A 22,057-nucleotide genomic window follows, 5' to 3' on the forward strand; every position below is an offset into this window, starting at 1 on the left:
ATGACATACGTCTAAATCTTGCAAATTAACAGAATGTACTCCAGTGAAGTAACTGGATTTTTAGAGCAACATTTTTTTTAGCAGAGATTTGCAAATAAGCTCCAACCTTCTTCCTTTGACTGTCTAGTTCCCTGAGAAGTGCACACTGGAAAAATAGCTCACCTAATCTCAATGTAATTTACTGTGGTTCTCTATTCGGGGGGGGGGGAGAGATACCTCTGTTCGACAGGCTCCAGGATGCAGAGAGCAAGTGTGGATAATTGCACCCAGCCAGTGTGATCCACCTAAAAGGGACTGAGCTCCGTCCACAACGGGACCCCTGAGCCAAGTCATTACCTTCCTCAGCCTTCCTGCTCCTCAGATGGTACCGTGGGGGAGTGCGTCGCTGGAAGTTTTGAACCATCTGCGCCAATGACATATATTCCGAGGAAACTTCTTCAATCTTCCTCTTGTTGCCCTGGGACAGGTTAAAGGGCTTTGGGATTGTGGGTCCCTTCGCCACTCTGGCCTACAAGGAAACATGGCCGGTTGATCAACAACAAGTTCTTCTAAATACAGCACAGGTCCTGCACGAGCACAAGACTTGCCAGCCTCCGCTGAAGGAAACAGCATCCCTTGTTGCAAGACCAGAAAAAGACAGTATGCCCACTGGGCATTACCACATCAGCTGCTGGCAAAATTTACTTGGCCTGCAAGACTATTTGATCCTAAAGCACTTTAGCGCAGCGCAAGGCCCCGACACCTCCTCAAGAGAAGATTTGGCTGTTCCCCTGTGAACAGGCTGGAGGGTAATTACCTGCTTCAGCAGCAGGTGAGGTCTGCACGCATACATTTTAAAGACCCCCTCTTCCTTTTTAAAGCAAACAATCCAAAAGTACAAGTTCACAGACATAGCTACGAAAAAGGCCAAATTGGAAGCCTCTTTAACTTAGCCTAAGGGAGGGACCCTACAGAATGTCTTGATTTGAGAGACTTTGAGCAGGGGGTTGGACTTGATGGCCTTATAGGCCCCTTCCAACTCTACTATTCTGTGATTCTATGGTCTAGGCCAATCCACGTGCATAGATTAAGCTGCATACACGAGAAAGTGTTACAGGTCCATGTCAAGATGCACAAGTTGAAGCCCCCCCAAAAGACGGCAATCTCACCATCTGCCTCCATTTTTAAATTGGCATCTTTTTTGCCCTTTATAGAAGGGTTTCTCTCCTCTCACCGGAGATGGTGGGTGTTTCCTCAAGGCTGCTGTGAAATCCACCTCCTTGTACTCTGTGCGTGGCTGGTTTTCTCCATGCTGCTTAATCCTCTCAGATGTGTAGAAGTTGAAATCGACTGGCTTGGTTGTATGGCTCTCCGTCTTCTTGAAAGGCTGCCCTGATGGGGACGAAAAGGGGCTTTGAGATTTAACGTGAAGCATCCCATTCAGGATGTGCACATCCAGCCGTTAGGCGGGACAGACACTGTGTAGGAGGCAGAGCAACCAATGTGAACGTTACCTTTGTACAGTCAGCTAGTTTCTATACACACACCGCCTATATCCTCCATCCATGCAAACACGAGTCACGGCCAGAGTTTAAGGACGCATTCCAGCCAGACAAAAAAACATTCCGAGTGTAAAAGCAGAGCAAGTGACCGGTGCCTCCTCAGGAGAGTTCAGAAGGCCACACAGAGAGGCCCGGAGGGCCGCATTCGCCCCCTGGGCCTGAGGTTTCCCAGCCCTACTTCATGACACCAACGCCGTTTTCCTTTCCCTTTATTTTGTTCATGTTATGCTGTTTTTAGCTTTCACTCCTCCAGTGTGGTTATTTAGTGATTTACCTGCTACAATACCTGATTTTATTGTTAATTTCTTTCCTGGTAAGCTGCCCTGGAAGCACATGTATTGAAGGAAAGGATTTAAAGGAAATAATGGTATCCTGGGCAGCATTGTGTGGGAAGGTGAGAAACAAATTCAAACAATAAATAGAAACACAAACATTATGAGTGCAGAAGAGCTGTCAGCCACCTCTGCACGTTATTTCCGAGCTCACCTGGTCCAGCAATGGCCACTTTCAGAGAGTCCTCATTCCTCCTGCGCAGCTCAGCCACCTCTTGCTGCAACTGCTGCATTTTCTCTACCTCCAGCTCCTCTGTGGACTTGCCCTTGGTAGACGGATTCATCTGCCTGAAAAATGAAGGACACCGGTTCCTTTCAGAAAAGAGAGAGGCACAGACACAGCAGCATCTATGGCCCCATCTACACTCTACATTTAAAGCGGTGTTTTACCACGTGAAACAGTCATGGCTTCCCCCAAAGAATCCTGGGAAGTGTAGCTTGTTAAGGGTGCGGAGAGATGTCAGGTGACCCCTATTCCCTTCACAGAGCTACAGGTCCCAGAGTGGTTGAACAAAGAATCCTCCTTGCCCAGGGAACCCTACGCAAAGCATAATTTGCAGTTGCAACCAGGGCAAGGGTCCACGTTTGCACGTTAGGCAATTGAAATCAAAAGACCTGCTAACTGGTTTTTCATTTCTTTTTTTAATATTGGTTTTTATATTATATTATCTTTCTCTTTCTTCAGAGAAAGAGTTTGAGATACCAGACAACTGTGAGCCACACCAGTATAGCTAGATCCCCTTCCCTGCATGCAGAGCCTCCATGCTGACTGAAGCCAGAGTTTTCCATTGGGTGGGCGAAGATCATCACGTCTTGTAACAAAAAGGTCAGGCCACACCAAGCTACATGATTTGGTGTTACAGGGGTGAAGGGCACTTTGGCCTTCACTCGCGAGATGTTTATTTATTTATTTTTATTATTTGATTTATATCCCGCCCTTCCTCCCAGCAGGAGACCAGGGCGGCAAACGGAAACGTTAAAAACACTTTAAAACATCATAAAAACAGACCTTAAAATACATTAAAACAAAACAACGTTAAAAACATTTTTTTAAAAAAAGCCTTCAAAACATCTTTAAAAAAGGGTTAAAAACATTATTAAGAAAAAACATATTAACAAGCAATTCTAACACAGAGATGTTCCTGTTCAAGGAAATTTCACCCAGTGTCTCCCAATCACTAGCCCTGGAGGACAAGGAAGATGATCAGGATCAGGCCCACTAGCCTCCAAGGACCACCACGACCCCTCTCAAGTGCAAGATGTTTCCTCGCTGTCACCACCGTACACACAGATGGCCCCAATCCACCAGTGCTCAAAGGCAATCCAGAAAGGTAGCCTTACCTCACTACCCGGGAAGGAGCACAAGGCCTAGATTTCTTGGGAGGTCTGACAGAGCTGCAGAAGGAACAGCACAAGACTGTTCAGAGTTCCTCAGTGGGCTCCTGTTAGCATGAGCACCCTCGCATCCCAACGGTGCCTCTCGCTTGTTTAGAAAGGGGAACAGGTTTGGCGCACAATCTGCTGGGCAGATTCTTCTGTGCAACCCCCACTGAGATGAAGAGGAGCATGATTTTTTAAAACACCCGTTGACAACATGGCTCCCCACCCAATGTTTTGGACTTCACCTCCCATCAGCCCCACTCAGCATGGCCAACAGTCAAGGACGGTGGCAGCTGTAGTCCAAACCATCTCGAGGGCACCAGGTTATTTTAGGAGATTATAGCCATGCTGGGGCATTTAAGGAATCCCTCTCTCTGGATTGCACCCCCTGCCTACACCAGCAGCACTAGATTCCTGTAGCCAAGGCAGGATATTTTGGCCCTCCCTTCACCAACTAAACTCTGCAATCTGAAGAGGCAAACTTGGGCTACTGTAGTTGTATCCAGCATAATCTAAATTCCAAGAATTTTCAGGGGGGTCCTCAAGTCCCCCAAGCAACGGAAAGTTTACGGGAAAGACGAGATGGGAGACTAGATGGCCAGCAGGGAAGAAATTAGGGGACTGGCCAGGCAGGGGAAGACTGAAGACTGACCCTTCAGACAGGTCAGTTTTCTTCAGACTCTAAATCTTGTCTAGACATTGCCAGCTCCTCCCCATAACTGTGACAGACACAAAAAGTTAAAACTGGGCCAGTGTTGTCCACACCAAAGAAACCCAAAGTTTTTCTCCATTTGCAGAATTCAGCTTATAGATGGGCATAATTTCTTCTGCATAAGGAAGGGGCACATAAAACATTGAAGCTCTGTCCACAATAATAGAAGCTTTATTCAGTAATCCAGCTTGCTTCTGAAGATTCAGGACCCTGCCGGCACGGCTTAGGAAGTTGCTTTAAAACAGGGATGGGGAACCTGTGGCTCTCCAGATGTTGCTGGAATACAAGTTCCATCAGCCCCAGCAAGCTTGGCTAATGGTCAGGGATGATGGGAGCCCAGCAACATCTGGAGGGCCACAGATTTCCCCATTTCTGCTTTAACAAATAAAAATGAGATCTGGATCACCACTTGGGTGGAATCGCAGCACACGTCAAGTCCCAACACCAAACCTACATCCTTGAGCAGCTCTTCTTGTGTCAACAAAGCCTGTGCATTTGGTAATTTTATTCCTGGTGGCCTTTGGCTTAGAGCAGATGTCTCTTAAACACACAAGCTTCGTACGAGAAGAGGGCCTGACATAGGTGGCGTGAGGCCCACCAGCTAATTCAGATGCAAGAGCAACCCACTCCTCTGTGCTCCTTCCCTCTCCCCCAGCAACCTGCCAGACCTACACTCTCTGTTTCTTCAGAGGCGGTGGCTCCTCCTTGCTGGCCAGGGCAGCAGCACTGCGCTCAGCCTGGCTCTTGGCAGCAATTCTTCTCTGAGCGCTCTTCCGCTGTGCCGAAAGCCGTCTTGCCACCCTACAGGGGAGGGGAAAAAAGGAAAGGCCGGTCTACTCTAAAGCCACTGGATGGAGTGACAGAGTGCCTGAAAGCTGACAAAGACTACAGAAATATGGAGCCACTCTGATCCAACAGGTAAAGACAGAGGATAGTGACATTAAAACCAGAACACTGAGATTATTTTGCATGGGATACTGCTTACCTCTTTGAGGCAAGGAAGCATGATGTGTTCAAGCACCCAGCAAGGGCGGAAATAGTGATCTGGGAAATAGCTCAGTTAGCCCATTTTTACCATATTCATAATATCTAATTTTATCCATTTTGGTTTGAAATGCTACATAAAATAGACCTGCCTAGACGTGGTCATGCTGGTAACAGACTCATTTTTGTAGAGCAGCTACTGAATAATTAACGGATCTCTTTGCAAGAAGAGATCTCATAGGACAGTCTTCCCTTCTCCGCCGCTGACCCAGACCCTCCCTCTCATGCTGAGTTTTGAGGAAGTAATGGGGGGAAATCCAGTTGGTGTCCTTAAGTGTTCAGTGCTGAACTGGATCGTGGAAAGATGCACCCACATACACACAAGAACACCTTTGCTCACTTGTATTAAGACAATTGGCTGTGTTCTCAAGGGCAATCCTGTTGCAGAATCTTTGAGTACAGTACAATAGACGTGCTGGAGATTCTTGGCAGACATGAGGACTAGAAGCCTACTTATTTTATGAATTTACTACATTGGCTAGTCTAAGCCAACTTTAGATGCACCTGAGCAGGAAGGGCTCAGCATCTGTTTTATTTCCACATTCAGATCATTTTGCAGCTTCCCAGAACTGCAGGCCCGGAAGTTAGCTTAAAAGACACAAAGGGGGTCATAAGCCAGGTCGAAACACTCCGCACGCCATTTCTTGAGAAAACAGAGGGAAGCATGTGTGGGAGCATCGAGATGTCAGGCAGCCACAGTCTAGGTCAATGCTGGCAAGCTGTGTCAGCACCAAGTCCCAGGGGAAAGTTGACCCACTTTGAGATTAGCCTTCTTACCTCCCGGGGGCCCTTGCAGGAGCAGCTGCCGTCTCATTTGATGTACTGCACCACTCTGCCACAGAGCCAACCACATTTGATGGCACCCCGTTTGCCAGGTTCATCACATTTTCACTGTCGTTCTCAACTAAGGCAAAGGAGAAATATGAGCCATATTTATTTTTCAAAATTTACATCTCATGTTCTTCTCTCCAAGGGCTCAAGCCAGCGAAGAGTTTATGCAACAAAACAAGAAAAACCATACAGGACTAGCTCTGACCCCCACCTGGAAAAGGGGGGGGGGCTGCTGCAGGATAGGATTCTACCAACAGATGCAGAGAGGCTTGAGCTTGTCATCAGCAGTTGAGGTCACAAGGGAAGGAGATTAAAAAGCATCATAGCTCTGAGCTGCCAGCGCGGAAGAAAAAGAAATGAACAGGGAAAAAGAGCCTCTGGTAGTTTGTGTCGTTGGGGTTGTAGTTCATCTGACTGCTTTATATTTGGGACCCAGCAGTGTCCTTGCACAGCTTCTGCACCCTGCTTGATGCATCCAGGATGGTCATGGGCCACCGTTAATACCCCCCTCGCCCAAAAGGGGCATTAAACCCTAGCCTACAATCAACATGTTCATGTTAACATGCCTCACTAGGTGCTGGAACTTGTACTTTTTAACTTATTCAGAAGTTATCTAAGTCAGTGGCAAGTTAAGAAGGTAGCCCAGTTTGCAGTTGGCATCAAATTATTCAGAATGGTGAAAACCCAAGGAGACTACAAAGAGTTCTGACCTCTCTAAATTAGAACAAGGAACAAACGGGCAAATGGAGTTCAGAGCAAGATTAGGAGATATGCACCGGAACAAAGAATCCTCATGTCACACACACATGCAGTAGGAGAACTAAACTTGTTGCAGGTATCTAGGAAATATCAAGGCCATCAAAGACAGCTCCAGGAAGATGTCAACTCAGTTTTCAGCAAGAAGAGAAAAAAAGGGTCAATTCCACAGTATTTTTTATTTATTATATTTCTCCTAGTAGGACCCAAGGGCAGCAGTAGGAGCCCAGTAGAGAATTAAGTGGTTGATATCACACGCCTTTGGACCACATCCTAGGAACTACTTGGCTGTGGAAGAAGTGGGATGTACTTGTGTGTCAATGTTCCCTCATGTAGTCAACTAGCAGAGAGAGAAAGATTTAACTTCACTCTCTCCCTAGGGTGTAACTGAACCCCAGGTCAAATTAAACTTGCTACGAGTTGGATATGGAGGAAGCAGAACAAACCAGAGCTGTCTGTGCCAGTCGCTCTGGTCTTAGTTCTCTTAATCTCTGGCGCTGTCAAGACTCACCTGAGCCAGTTCACAGGCTATCATTGGACTAAGCCCATATACCCCCCCCACCACCATTGCTGCTGCAACATTACAAGAAACTGTTACCCTGAGCTGAACTTACTGGATTTCACCACTGGCGTGACAATGGCACATGGGATGTTTGCCCTTGAAGCTGAGGTTTTCTGCTGGGTGCTTGTTGCCATCTGTCCGCTTGGAGTAGTCAGAAGGGCAGCTTTGACATCTGCAAGAACCAACATCCTCATTAAATTGAATGTGCCTCCCAGTGCTACTGAGGAAGGCTAATTGCTATCCCTGTTGCCAGCTGGTTGGCCTTGTGGCCTTCCCTTCCCCAGTCTGAGAGATAGACAAATATGGTGAAGACCTCTGCAGCATTGCCCAGAGTGCCCTGTTCCTTTTCTATCTATGGGGAAATGGAGCAAAACATGCAACTCAGGGGAGAAAGAAAAAAGGCCAGGTAGGCTCAAGAGCAGTCACGTTTGCTAGCCCTACTTTTGACAAGAGCACAGATTAACCTTCCCCTTCCTCAACCAAGAATTCCCAAAGGTCAAAGTCCTCAGAGGTGGTGTGATGGAAGTGGTTGCTTCTTCCTGATTTGTCTCAAGGTGTCTGGAAGCGTATCAGACAATGGCATAACCCACTGGGTGGAACCAAGAAAAGGGATCCCAGGCGATCCTGCATGGGTGGTTAGAAACCACTGCAGGTTCACAGGATTAGGGAAGTTAGCAATCGAGGGAGCAAGTCCACATCTCTCAGGAGGTTTTTGGCACCCTATATCCTCCCCACCAAGGTGTCCTTGTTGCCTGTGTGGCCTCACAACAGTCTGGATTCAAAATCACAGCCAAGCCACATTTGAGACAAAAAATCCATGACCGGATCGCTCCACAAGTTTCTGTAAACACCAAATAAGTGAAGGGAACTAAATTTGCTCCCTCCACCCCAGGTGCCTGCAGGGCTAGTGATGAGACAAACTTAGACCGGGGAAACTATTAAACCTCACTTTTCCTACCATGGTACCACTCTGAATTCATTTGTAAGCCCCTGTGCCTGTTTGACAAAGGCGCTCTCTCTCGCCTGCTCACACACAAACACCCAAAGATCAGATCATGATCTCTCAACTTGGGGAGGCCTACAGTGACAATATAGCTATTTTAGTTTGGCCTTTCCTCTTTCATCTCACATAGTCCCTACCTGGCTCCTCTTCTCTTTCAGACAACCTTATGCACCTTTAACCTGTTCAAATCTAACAGGTGTCAACTGCTTTTGCCAGATACCTGCATTCAGAAGAAAGTTTTTGCTGAAAGAGGCAAAGCTTTCTCCTGCTCTTATGGTAGATAATGTAGGAGAGAGTGTGTAGAGTTGCTTTTCTGGTGCTCTTACATCTCTTCCTGTACACCAGGGAGAGAGAACCTGCAGACACCTCCCACCATCCTTGACCATTAGCTGTGGTGGCTAGGGCTGATGCGCATTCGAGTCCTACATCATATGGAGGACCACAGGTTCCCACCCCTGCTGTACAACACATTTTCCAGAGAACACGCAGCACCCCAAGCCTGCATTCTTCCCTGGCCAAGCAAGCAACTTGCCCTCCATTGACCAGGACAAGTTCTTCATCCCAACCTGGCAGAACATGCCGATACTCACCAAACCAGGTATCGCCAACTGTCTGGTCCTCATCCATGTCGTTGAAGTTAATGTAATTAACTGGGGCATCATAGGAATATGTTTTCTCAGACATCTTGTCCTCCTCTGCTGGGGCAGGGCCTTTTTCAGCAGTCTTGGAGCAGATCCCTGAAAAAGAAGAAATATAAAGCACTTTTAGCATGGCAAGCAACTTATAACATTAGAAGGAACTTCTTGACAGTAAGGGCAGTTCGGCAATGGAACCGACTGCCTAGGGAGGTGGTGGGATCCCCTTCGCTGGACGTCTTCAAGCAGAGGCTGGACAGCTATCTGCGGGAGATGCTCTAGCTGTGGATTTCCTGCTGTGAGCAGGGGGTTGGACTCGATGGCCTACAAGGCCCCTTCCAACTCTATGATTCTATAAATGCTAGCTTATTTGGCCTCCCAAAGCTGTCCATGAACAGTCGTATTGTCTCTTCATAAACTGGAAACTACAGTCAAAGCCTGCCATGTTGAAAACCAGCCAATGATCCATGGTTGAACCGGGGCTGCAACGTGGCCATAATTCCAGGTCCAAGTACAATGACTAAACTGGAATATATTGTAACCTAAAGCGCTGCAAGATAGAAAACCAAGAAAGAAGGTTGGGCTTCAAGGTATTCTAACACTGGGTAAAAAGGTATTCATCACTTTGGAGACAGGAGAAGATGGACATCACCATAACCTCATAACCCATTTCTACAGCCTTAAAAGGGTCAACCAGGCCTTGCCGTGGTGTTCGAGGAGCCTTCTTCCACCTCGATTCCACAGTGGTTCCTCTGAGGGATAACAATTCCAAGTAGTTTCCGTGTTTAGTATACACTTGTGCAAGGAATACTCTTTCAAGCAACAAGTGGAGAACGCAACCCGCACAGAGCCACAGCTGCCCAACGTGCATTCTCCCTTGTAAAGACACAGGTCAGTAAGGTGAACCACAGTCAATGGCAACATTATATTTTCCAGTCAACACTTGACCCAGCCATGATAATCACAAGGTCCTCCCACGCAGGGAAGTACGGCTGCTTCCAGCCTTACACCCATCCTCATAACAATTTGAGGGCCTTCATAAAGTTTAACTGATTGCAATGTACTTACATCACCCAGAGAATGACACTGCAGGAAGAGGCCCAGCTTGAGCCAGAAGGAATAAAGAGAATTATAGGTGTCAGTAGAGGCCGCATCAAGGAACCAAGAGAAGAACAAGATTTTCCAGCCTAGGAACTTGAGATGTTTTCCAAATCACACCTGGTGCAAAGCAAGCCCAGTAAGAGGCCCTGAGACTCAAGTTACCCACATCACCTTTAGTTGTAGCCTTGCTGTGCACATAGCTTGACCTGATGAGTTAACTTCAAGCTTGTGCAGAGTACCCTTTCTGCAACAAGAGGGGCAACCTCCACGCACCAAAGTTAGGGGGCAGGGCCTTCCAGAATCATAAAGCTGATGCATCTTTTTACGAAGCGGACCCTGTGGGCACACTGCAGTTTGCACACATGCATTAAGATCTGCAGTATATACATCCACGCTGTTGTCCCACCGCATTAACACCCTTCCACAAAAGCAACTGGCTTAACCTAAGGCAAAGAGCATCATGCTTCTCTGAAGGAAGACTTTGCATGCATGGCCTCTTCAGGCAGCTGAAGCCTAGGGGAGGATTACTGCCGGCTTATGTGCTTTTTTGAAAAGCTGGCTTCGCTCATACGTGGGAGGGTTGCCCAGCTATAAATTACAGCACCATTAGCAGGTGCCACACTAATTTATAACCCTTGGCCTCTCCTTGCCAAGGCATGGAGTGCTGCCACATACTAGAGTAGACAGAAGTCTCCGAGCACAGACTGGCTGTAAGAAAAAGAAGAAGGGTCCTGCTGTAAGAAAAAGAGGACCTCCAGATTAGAGAGAAGTCGGTACAAGAGACCAAAATGCCCAAAAAGAAGAAAAAAAGGGGGGGGGATAAAAGTGACAGCCCAAAACCAGAGTTCAGAGAGCTCAAAAGCCTAGCTGGAATCTGCTGATCCGTTCTTAGTCCCCTGAATCAGGATCAAGTTTCTGTCAACACGAACAGTTTTTTTTTTGTTTTTTTAAATTGAAGTGCGTCACTGACGTTCTTTTTCGCCCACTCGGCCCAACAAATTGAGATGCCAAGCAGGAGGAGCGGGCATCACATTTCAGAAATGGTTGGCTGGAAGGCAAGCCCTCTGCTGCCCCAGCCCCTTGCTCTGCAAGAGAGTGACAACGGCTGTTTCATTAGCGGAGCCAGATGGAACTGGAGCAACACATTTACTGGGGGCTCGTGGTGTGTGCTGGAAGCCCATGTAGGAAATCTTCCTCTGGAAGGGTTTGAGTTCCAAGGCATTTCCAGAGCGGGAGGGAAAGGTAGGTCGACCATGTGGGGCAGTTTTAAGCAATGGCCTGCCCATTGGAGGAATCCAGAAGATCAACCCCTTCAGATATCAGGTGTGGCCTGCAATTCGGCCACTAATTTGCATTGGCAGGACTGCTCTAGAAAAAAAGATAGTCACTATGCAAAGTTAGAAGATAAAAGGCTAATGAAAAACAAATTATTCTAATTTGCAGAGGAAAATTTTTGAATTCAAAGTTTTCCAGAAACTGGTTTCAACTCAAGTCATTCATCCAAACTGGCCGCGGTAGTAAGTTCTCATCCCTATAAAAACCTGCAGCCAGAAGATTGTCAGATCCAGAGTCGGGTAGAAAGAATCCAGTGCTCATTGAAGGAAACCAAGTAAAAAAAAAGATGTTGCAGGACAAATGTGTGTCTTGTTACTTCCGTTTAACAGCCCATAACTGAACATGCCCTTCTACATACACCTGCCAACATCAGGCACCAACCTGCACACACACACCAAAGAAAGGCCTTTGGAGTGCAAAAGAGGCATCCAAGAACAAACTTTCCTATTTATGAAGCAGCCTCATCGCAACACAGGAAGCTCCTTATACCAAGTCAGACCATTGGTCCATCTACAGTTGCTCAATATTGTCTACTCTGTAGTACAAAAGTGTACTAAAGGAGGATAAGCAGACTGCAGAGAAGCTACATGAATTTTTTGCATCTCTCTTCACAGTAGAGGATATAGGGCAGATCCCTGAACCTGAACTAACATTTTCAGGAAGGAAGTCTAAGGAACTGAGTCAAATAGTGGTGATGAGAGATGAGGTTATAGACTCAACAGGCAAAATAAAAACTGACAAACCACTGGGTCTGGATAGCATCCATCTGAAGAGTCCTCAAATAATTCAAATGTGAGGTTGCTGATCTTCTAACAAAAATATGTAATTTGTCTCTCAGATCTGCCTCCATACCTGAGGACTGGAAAATGGCCAATGTAGCACCGGTCTTTAAAAAGGGATCCAGGGGAGATCCTGGAAATTACAGGCCATTTAGTATAACATCTGTCCTGGGAAAACTGGTAGAATTATTACAGATAAATTAACCAAGCATATAGAAGAACAAGCCTTGCTGAAGCAGAGCCAACATGGCTTCTGCAAGGGAAAGTCCTGTCTCACTAATCTATTAGAATTCTTTGAGAGTGTCAACAAGCATATAGAGGCGATTCCGTGGACATACACTTTCAAAAAGCTTTCAAGAAGGTACCTCACCAACGACTCCTGAGTAAGCTTAGCAGTCATGGAATAAGAGGAGAGGTCCTCGTGTGGATCAGGCACTGGTTAAGAAACAGTAGGAATAAATGGACAGTGTTCCCAATGGAGGGCTGTAGAAAGTGGAATCCCTGAAAGATTGTGGTTTTTAACTTGTTTGTTCATAAACGACCCGAAGTTAGGAGTGAGCAGTAAGGTGGCCAAGGTCGCTGATGATACTAAATTGTTCAGGGTGTGAAGAGGTTGTGAAGGTTCCGGAAATGACCTCTCTAAGCTGAGTGAATGGGCTGTACAATGGCAAATGCAATTCATTGTGAACAAGTGTAAAAGTATGCATATTGGAGCAAAAGATCTTGCCGGTGTATAAAACTATGGTGTGACCGCATTTGGAATACTGTGTACAGTTCTGATCACCTCACCTCAAAAAGGATATTGTAGAGTTGGAAAAGGTTCAGAAAAGGGCAACCATAGTGATCGAGGGGATGGAGCAACTCAACTATGAGGAAAGGTTGCAGCATTTGGGGCTTTTAAGGTTAGAGAAAAGGTGAGTCAGAGATGACATGATAGCAATGTATAAAATTATACATGGCCTGGAGAAAGTGGATAGAAAAAAGTTTTCCTCCCTCTCTCATAGCACTAGAACTCGTGTACATTCAATGAAGTGGAAAGTTGGAAGATTCAGGACACACAAAAGTACTTCTTCACACAGAGCATAGTTAAACAATGGAATTCTTTCCCACAAGAGGCAGTGATGGCCACCAGCTTGGATTAGACAAATTCATAGAGGATAAAGCTATCAATGGCTACTTGCCACAGTGGCTGTGCTCTGCCACCATAGTCAGTCTGCTTCTGAAAACCAGTTGCCGGAAGCCTCAGGAGGGGAGAGTGCTCTTGCACTCAGGTCCTGCTTGTGAGCTTCCCATAATGGGCATCTGGTTGGCCACTATGAGAACAGGATGCAGGACTAGATGGGCCACTGGCCTGACCCAGCAGGCTCTTCTTATGTTCTTATACACTGACTGGCAGTAGCTCTCCAGGTTTTCAGACTTAGGACTTTCCAAGCTGCACCTGGGGATGCCAGAGATCAACCTTCTTCATGTGCTTGATCACCGAATCTTATATGCCACAAGTTAGAAAGCAAGTGGCTATTTAGATTCCTGACCAGCAACAGATCAGAAGAGCAGCCTACTGGACTCAACCAAATGTCACTAGAAAGCATGCAAGCAAAGCACCTGTCGTGCTAATCAGATTCCCCAAATCCAGGGAAGACAAATATCCAGTGACACCCCCATGGTGCCACCCCTGCCAAGCTGACAAGAAGCCACAACCAACCCTGCAAGGAAGGTAGACTGCCACTACCCCTGCCCTTATTCCAGTCTCGCACTTTGGACCAAGGGGAAATTCAAAGTGCCTGAAAGTAGACTTGTCAGGGATTGCAAGAAACAAGGGCCAAGAGTTACCCTCACTAATTCTGGAGCCTCGGGTCAAATCCCAATTACTCAGTTCTAGGGGCTAGATTTAGGGCCACGTTGTTCCCCAGTGAACACACACAGAGTTAAAAATGAGGTAGCTTTATTAAAATAAGTGCAATTAAATGAGCAGTATAACAGTTCCTTTAACCCAAACACCTCCAAGGGCTAGGCATAATCAACAACCCATACAGAATAGTGAAATCTCAAATCACAGATCTTAAAACAGATCTAAAACAACAACACACTTATAAAGCACAGGAAAGCAGGGAAACCTGACCCCACAGGATTTCTATCCCAGCAGATGCAAGGTCACCATAGATGGGGATAAGACAGGGCAACTAACTGAGGGGAAAACACTTATTTATAAGGAAAAGCATAGCAATGACCAAAAAGCTAGACGGCCAATCAGAGGGCTTTCCGATAATGGAATATTCCCACTCTGGCCTACATGCAGATTCACAGCTCTCCCAGGCCAGCCGCCTTGAGTTGCCAGCTCACAGCTGACAACACAGGTGTCTTCACTCAGGTGTTAACAAGCTCGGCCACCGCTAATAAAACAGCCTAATTTTCCCAGCATTGATATTACCCAGCAATCCATACAAGATGCTGCCCACAATTCTCTAGGGTGCAGCTTTTTGGTTATGTCAAACCCAGGTCATCTTTACAGCACTAACCACACTCACCCAACAGACCTCTCCTCGGTACGCATTGTCCATTGCATTGGGTGAACTTTCTGGTACAGTAGATGGTGCCCCACTGCCAACGTATCAGATCTGCCTCCCTCTCTGCCACCTCGCATCATGACATGGCGTGCACAGAGATACCTGACTGGCCTTACTGAAGTTTGCACCCATATAGATTACAAGCTTTTGTTTTTAAAGTCCTTAACTCTTTCTTCATGGGGCAGGACTATGTCATTTTCTGCACCCTTGCAAGAAATGTCACACAGCAGCAAGGAAGGCATAGCGTGCCTCTTTCCCAGCTAGGTACCACAACAGCCATGCTTGATCACTTCCAACCTTGGGCATAATCCATCCTTCACTGCCACTGCACAGCTTCTGCTTGGACAGCAAAACCAATCCCGGCTGGACAAGCAGAAGCTGTGAAGCCACAGAGAAGGATGGATTACACCCAAGGTTAGAAGCGATCATGTTCTGTCCAGTTCCTCTGCCTCCGCCGCCACCCCAGCGAGGCAGTTCTCTTTGCATCCAAGCCCAGGCTCCTCCAAGGGACTATTGTGCAACACCGGGGCGGAGACCATGAGCAACTTGGGCTACAAATAGAATAAGTTGGCACAGGTGCTGCACTGACCACTTGCCCTATCGCCCATATCCTCAGACAACTTGCAGGCCTCTTGTACCCAAGGGCCCACATTCCTTCACCGTATAAACACTTACAGGTATTCAAGGCTTCCTTCATGCTAAGGAAATCCCAGGATAACTCAAGGATCTTAGCAATGAGTGAAAGGATGTTTGCCTGGCAAGTCACACCAACAGACTTAACTCTTCGCTCATGCCCCAGGTCCTCTTTTCCTTACAGTGTGGTCCTCATGTTGGAAAGCTAATTCCCAGGTGAGGAGGAGGTGGTAAATGTATTTTGGTTTTTATGCTTTCAACTGTAAACATGCAAGATGTCCAGAAATTCTGTTTGAAGCCTGTGGGAATAACAGCTTGAGGGGAGGGAATGGGAAGAGAACAGCAAGAAAGAGATCTGCGATAAAATTAACGTCTATGCACTGTCAGTTGAAGCTTAGGCTTAGACGTCAAGAACACAAGATGCAGGAGGAACCTTAGCACATAAAACAGTCATGTCGGTTATTTTAATGAGGCATGAGTTCTGCAGTTTCTAGTCAGGTCATTTCGAATCTAACAGGAATTGCTGCACCCTCATTATCTATCCCCCCCCTTTTTAACTATCTGCCACCAGGAAGTAAAAAGAAGTTGAAAATATAAAGAAGCCATGGAACAAAAAGGAAAGCGATATTATTTGGTCTTAGAAATAGTATGAGGAGCCAACATTTTAATGCAGAAGCCGGAAACACGTCGAGAATAAAGGGCTTACAGTGAACAACCCAATAATGCAATTGCCATTTCCTCCCAGAATGTTAGTCTCAAAATCTCTAATCTTCCTATATTGTAGAGAGAGTCTCTGTCCTTCTCTTCCCCCTCCCCATGTTTTCCCAGACTATATCTGGCTAACTCCCATTCCCACAGGAATTTGCTGGTGCAGACTGTGACCAGTGTCAGGGCTGCTCCAGGCTCCTTCTGGATGCCTGCAAGGCCACATCCTGCCTCAGCCGCAAAAAAGCTCCTTGTGATGCAGAGCTCAGGGGCCTAACAAACATCTGAGAGGCTCTGCATTGGGACACAGAGATGCGAGCCTTAATTTGCCAGTCAGGAAGTTTTGGTGGATCTGCAATGTTATCCCTCAGCTAATTCTGCTTATTCGCCATGCCTGATGTTGCAACAGATCCATTTGTGGAACGGAGAGAGAGTCAAATGAGAGAGTTAAAAGCTGTGCCAGTATTTCCCAGACTTTTTAGCCACCCCCCTCCCCTGCTACAGCTAGAGATCTGTGTCTCCCTTCCCAGCAACCCAAAAATAAATGCCCCTGACATCGCATGCCCTGTAATTCAGGCCCCACAAGCTCTAGGAGACATCAAGATGGGACAAGTTAAAAATAGGTGTTAAAGGGAGAGCAGAGGATTTGGGGCTGATGCGTTAAACCTGGTGCAAAAGGGAACCAGAAAGCCTCTAACAACACCCAAAAGCTGCTGCTCAGAATGCCAGGCTAACTTTTGCCTCATTGCCCTAAGTTGAGATTTGTATGGCACGTGAAAGAGAGAATCCCTGATCCAATTGTCATAATAAAATCTACTCTGACCAACACCCTGCAGCCAAAACATCAGCTGGAAATTTTAAGGTATAACATTCCTTCCAAGTTGTGTGCTCTTACCTTATTATTATTAGAATTTATTACCCAAATTACCCAAATGTCCCAGGTCGGGTTACAACAATTTAAAAACATGTAATTAAAAGCAACTAAAAACAACCAAAGCAACATCACAGAAGAAAGGGTGGGTCCTAAAAATATATCTTTCAGGTGTCGATGGCAGAGGTGAAGAGGTGCATCTTCAGCATTTGCCAAAGGTTATACAATGATGCACCTCAGTGGGGAGGGAGTTTCACAGCTTAGGAGCTGCCACAGAGAATGCCCTCTCCTGGGCCACCACCCCATGAACCTCCGAGGGTGGCGGAACTACCAAACCTCTGTTGATCTCAACACCCGAGAAGGTCCGTAGGGAAGGAGGTGGTCTTTCAGAAATTTAGGACCTACATCATTTAGGGCTTTAAACACTAGCATGAGCACCTTCAATTGGGCCCGGAAACGACCTGGCAACAATGCAGCTGTTTTAAAATAGGTGCTATATGGGTTCTAAAGGGAACCCTAGCCAGTAATTGGGCTGCTGCATTTTGGACTAATTGAAGTTTCCGAGTTGCCTTCAAGGGCAGCCCCATGTAGAGCACATTGCAATGATCTAGTCGTGAAGTTAGCAGAGCATGGAGCACTGTGACCAAGTCATCTCTGTCCAAAAGGGACTGAAGCTGGAAAAAGGCACTCCTAGCTACTGAGGACACCTGAACCTCCAGGTACAGTGTTGGATCAAGGAGTACCCCCAGGCTGCAGACCTGCTCCTTCAAGGAAAGAGCAACCCCACCCTGAACAGGCTGTCTTCCCACCTCCTGGACATGAGAACTCTGGACACATATCTCTCTTTTCAAGATTCAGCCTTAATTTATTGGCCCACATCCAGTCCATCACTACCTCCAAGCATTGGTTCAATACCTCAACTGCCTCTCCTGATTCAGATGGGATAGAGAGGTAGAGCTGGGTGTCATCTGCACATTGATGGCACCTCACTCCAAATCTTCTGAGGACAGCTCCCAGTGGCTTCATATAGATGTTGAATAGCATGGGGGACAAGATGGAACCCTGCGGAACACCACAGGATAATTCCCATGGTACTGAACAGTAGCCTCCCAGAACTAGTTTTTGGAAGCAGCAGTATAAGCTGAACCACTGAAGCACAGTGCCCTAACCCCCACCTCCCTGAGATATTCCAGAAGGATACTGTGGTGAATAGTATCAAAAGCTGCTGAAAGATCAAGAATGAACAGGGTTGCATTCTCCCTATCTCTCTCCAGACATAAGAAGAACTTGCTGGATCAGGCCAGTGGCCCATCTAGTCCAGCATTCTGTTCTCACAGTGGCCAACCAGGTGCCTGGGGGAAGCCCGCAAGCAGGACCCGAGTGCAAGAACACTCTCCCCTCCTGAGGCTTCCGGCAACTGGTTTTCAGAAGCATGCTGCCTCTGACTAGGGTGGCACAGCACAGCCATCACGGCTAGTAGCCATTGATAGCCCTGTCCTCCATGAATTTGTCTAATCTTCTTTTAAAGCCAGCCAAGCTGGTGGCCATTACTGCATCTTGTAGGAGCAAATTCCATAGTTTAACTATGCGCTGAGTAAAGAAGTACTTCCTTTTGTCTGTCCTGAATCTTCCAACATTCAGCTTCTTTGAATGTCCACGAGTTCCAGTATTATGAGAGAGGGAGAAGAACTTTTCTCTATCCACTTTCTCAATGCCATGCATAATTTTATACACTTCTATCATGTCTCCTCTGACCCGTCTTTTCTCTAAAGTAAACTAAAAAGCCCCAAATGCTGCAACCTTGCCTCGTAAGGGAGTCGCTCCATGACAAATGTCATCAACCAGTTTCAGTGCCATGGCCAGGCCGGAAGCCAGACTGGGACAGATCAAAGTAATCAGTTTCCTCCAAGCATGCTTGAAGCTGGACTGCCACCACCTTCTCAAGCTCCTTTCCCAAGAAGGGGATACAGTAGGGCCCCACTCATATGGTGGGTTAGGTTCCAGACCCCTGCCGAAAAGTGGAACACCGACAATAAAATGGCGCCCGACATCTGAAAAATGCCAAAAAAGTGGAACAAGCACCGTATGAGTGGGACCCTACTGTAATTGAAAACCACCGTATTAGCAGAACACCGAGAAGTGGGGGTCTACTGTGTTTGCCACTGGGCGATAGTTGTTTAACACTTCTGGATCCAGGGAGGTATTCTTAAGGAGGGGACGCACCATCACCTCTTTCAAGGTGGATGGTACCTCCCCCTCCTCCAGCGAGGCACTAATCACTCCCTTGTTCCCATCCTCTTCTCTGAGATGGGTAAAGCCAAGTTTTTAATCAGATGCATTTATGCATTTATTTAGTGATCAAGAATCTCTCAATTTTTAACTTTTTCCCTGCTCTGAGCCTTGACAGTCAAGACAGGCTAGAAGATCTAACTTGTATCATCAGGACAGAAAACCAGGAGAGCTGAACACAGCAAGTGCATCGGCTTTGCTCTGCCACATACTGGACGGAGACAGGAAGAGACAGTGTTCCAAAACTTCCTGGCAATTGGAACAAAATGTTTTGTTAATATACATCATACGCTAGGGGGCATCTTTGCCATCAGAAAAAGTCAGACCCTATTCACTGCTTTGGCTCTGAGCCTGCTGTTTTACAGAGAACTTAATTATATGCATAAAATGGATGAGGCAATAGAGGCACTGACAAAAGAACATGAATCTTTGGAAGCCCGCATAGTCTAGTTATTTGGAACAACTTCTAAATAACATATTATTGCAGATGATATCTCATGTGAAACAGGCCAGAACTTTTAAAATCCTGCTTTGTTATTTCCCATGACTGTGCAATGCCATTGCGCTGGAGAGCAAAGTTTTGCCACCACTGTTCATGGAGCATGTTGGCTCAAACCGCATCCCTTTTTGCCTGAAAGCCATTGGGAACACAACAAGCTACCCAGGACAAATCTAGCTGTAGGTTTCCTACTGACATTCTTGACATTTTGTTTTTGTTGTCGACTACGACTTATGGCGACCCTATGAATCAGCAATCTCCAACAGCATCTGTCGTGAAGCACCCTGTTCAGATCTTGTAAATTCACGTCTGTGGCTTCCTCTATGGAATCAATCCATCTCTCGTTTGGTCTTCCTCTTTTTCTACTCCCTTCTGTTTTTCTCCATTGTTTCTCCCAGTATTATTGTCTTTTCTATTGAATCATGTCTTCCCATGATGTGTCCAAAGTATGATAACCTCAATTTCATCATTTTAGCTTCTAATGGTAGTTCTGGTTTAATTTGTTCTAATACCCAATTATTTGTCTTTTTCGCAGCCCGTGGTATGCGCAAAGCTCTCCTCCAATACCACATTTCAAATGAGTTGATTTTTCTCTTATCCACTTTTTTCACTTCTTGGCATAGACAAGGGAATATTTAATAGAAGGGAAACATGTAATGTGGGGGGGGGAGGGGGGCATACTCTGTAAGAGGATGGAGGAGTGCAAGAGTATCACGCCACCTGCCCAGTAAGTACAGTTCAGCACCACTCCAAGAACACATTTCTACCAATACAACTTGCTACAGTTTTAAGGAGAGATCACGTACTCACTTGCAGTGTTTCAACTTAGTTATACCTACAGCTCCACAGTTCCCTTTCGCATTACAAAAGCAAACAAACACCAAAGCAGGAGCCCTAGACCACAGAAGCAGTTGTGCAAAAAGACCTATAGGGCATAAAGAAGATCATTGACAGATGTATCCTCCACTGATCTGTCTGCTGTTTGTTTTAAACATAAACCAACAAGACCATCATCAATGTATTTCCACCTGCTCTGAGAAAGAATTTGTGATAGACCTATCCTCCAACACCATCAATAATAATAATAATAATAATAATGAATAGTTTGATTTATTACACCACCCTTCAGCACAAGGTTCCATGGTGGGTTACAACAAGTTAAAATACAATATTAAAAACAGATTAAAACAAGTTATAGTCACAAGCAAAATAGATCTCTCAGGTTGAAGAGGTGCATCTTTGGCATACCATGGAAACCAAATGAAGATGCCAGACATACCTCTGTGGGGAGAGAATTCCACAGTTTAGGGGTCAACATAGACAATGTCCTCTCTTGGGCTGCCATCCATCCCAAACATCTGAGGGTGGTGGAATTACCAAGAGGGTCTCCTCTGCTGATCTTAATACCTGATCTTAATACTTTTTCGCGGTCCATGGTATCCGCAAAGCTCTCCTGGAGGGGGAGGGGTATTATAAGGACCACTTATAAGGCCACCCTGGGCTCCTACTGGGAGGAAGGGCGGGATATAAAGACAAATAAGTGGGTGTTAGAACAAATTAAACCAGAACTATCACTAGAAGCTAATATGACAAAGCTGAGGTTATCATACTTTGGACGCATAATGAGAAGACATGATTCACTAGAAAAGACAATAATGCTGGGAAAAACAGAAGGGAGTAGAAAAAGAGGAAGGCCGAACAAGAGATGGATTGATTCCTGAACTTACAAGATCTGAACAGGGTGCTTTATAACAGATGCTCTTGGAGGTCGCTGATTCATAGCGTCGCCATAAGTCGAAATCGACTTGAAGGAACATAACAACAACAATTATTAATTCATTAATTAATATAAACCCGAGGGTCCCCTCAAAACTCCATTGGCGAACCGCACCGAACTGCCCCCGGCGCACCCGCCCATTGGCCCACGGAACTACCTGCAGTCTCCCTCAAGGGTGGTGGTTGCTTTTGGAGGGGAGGGGGGAGGGGAGGAGACCCGGGTACAAAAAGGCCCAGCGGACCACAAGGAAAACAGCCCTCAACCGTTCTCTTCTCTTCTTCCTCTCCCGAGAAAGCCCAGGGCTGCCTCCTGCCCCCGGTAAACGGGGGGAACGGGGGGAACGGGGGGAACGGGGGGAACCCCACCCACCTCCAACTCCCCGTACCTCGCGGACCCTCCGCCTTTCCGCCGCCGCCCCGCCAGCGTCCGCCGTTTGAGAGGAAAAAAATGAAATTCAAACTTCTGCCTCTGTACCAAACTGGCCAATCGACGCCCTTCCTCTGTGCCCTCGAGAGCGCCGATTGGTCAGAAAGCGGGGAAAGGTGGTCCAAGACCAGATTGGACTCCGCCCTCAGCAGCACTCTCCTTCTCCTCCCCCCAGGGCATGTTTCCCCATCGTCCTTTGCTCCCCGAGCCGTGGAGGTTCCTGGGAAGCGTAGTCCCAGAGGAGGAGACTGTACCGTAAAGAAGCCTTAGGTAGGAGGATTG

General features: G+C 46.6%; 1 protein-coding gene across 6 annotated transcripts in view; it reads right to left on the reverse strand.

Annotated features, from left to right (window-relative positions):
- The window catches only part of TPX2 (TPX2 microtubule nucleation factor), a 62,943-nt gene that overhangs the window by 20,944 nt on the left and 19,942 nt on the right, over positions 1-22,057 (reverse strand). Inside the window, exons 1-9 of one of the 6 annotated variants that reach the window (XM_061630829.1) lie at positions 21,719-21,874; positions 8,752-8,898; positions 7,211-7,330; positions 5,787-5,913; positions 4,638-4,766; positions 3,215-3,268; positions 2,028-2,161; positions 1,214-1,371; positions 337-508 (exon numbers count right to left, since the gene is read on the reverse strand). In XM_061630829.1, the coding sequence (XP_061486813.1) occupies positions 337-508; positions 1,214-1,371; positions 2,028-2,161; positions 3,215-3,268; positions 4,638-4,766; positions 5,787-5,913; positions 7,211-7,330; positions 8,752-8,845 (988 nt within the window). In that variant the 5' untranslated portion in view covers positions 8,846-8,898; positions 21,719-21,874. Of the gene's footprint in view, positions 1-336; positions 509-1,213; positions 1,372-2,027; positions 2,162-3,214; positions 3,269-4,637; positions 4,767-5,786; positions 5,914-7,210; positions 7,331-8,751; positions 8,899-9,864; positions 9,884-14,536; positions 14,707-21,718; positions 21,875-22,057 lie in introns of those variants that run through there. The other 5 variants (XM_061630828.1, XM_061630830.1, XM_061630831.1 and 2 more) reach the window with 5 other exon arrangements.

Source organism: Rhineura floridana, chromosome 6, assembly GCF_030035675.1.
Source record: "Rhineura floridana isolate rRhiFlo1 chromosome 6, rRhiFlo1.hap2, whole genome shotgun sequence".
NCBI lineage: Eukaryota > Metazoa > Chordata > Lepidosauria > Squamata > Rhineuridae > Rhineura > Rhineura floridana.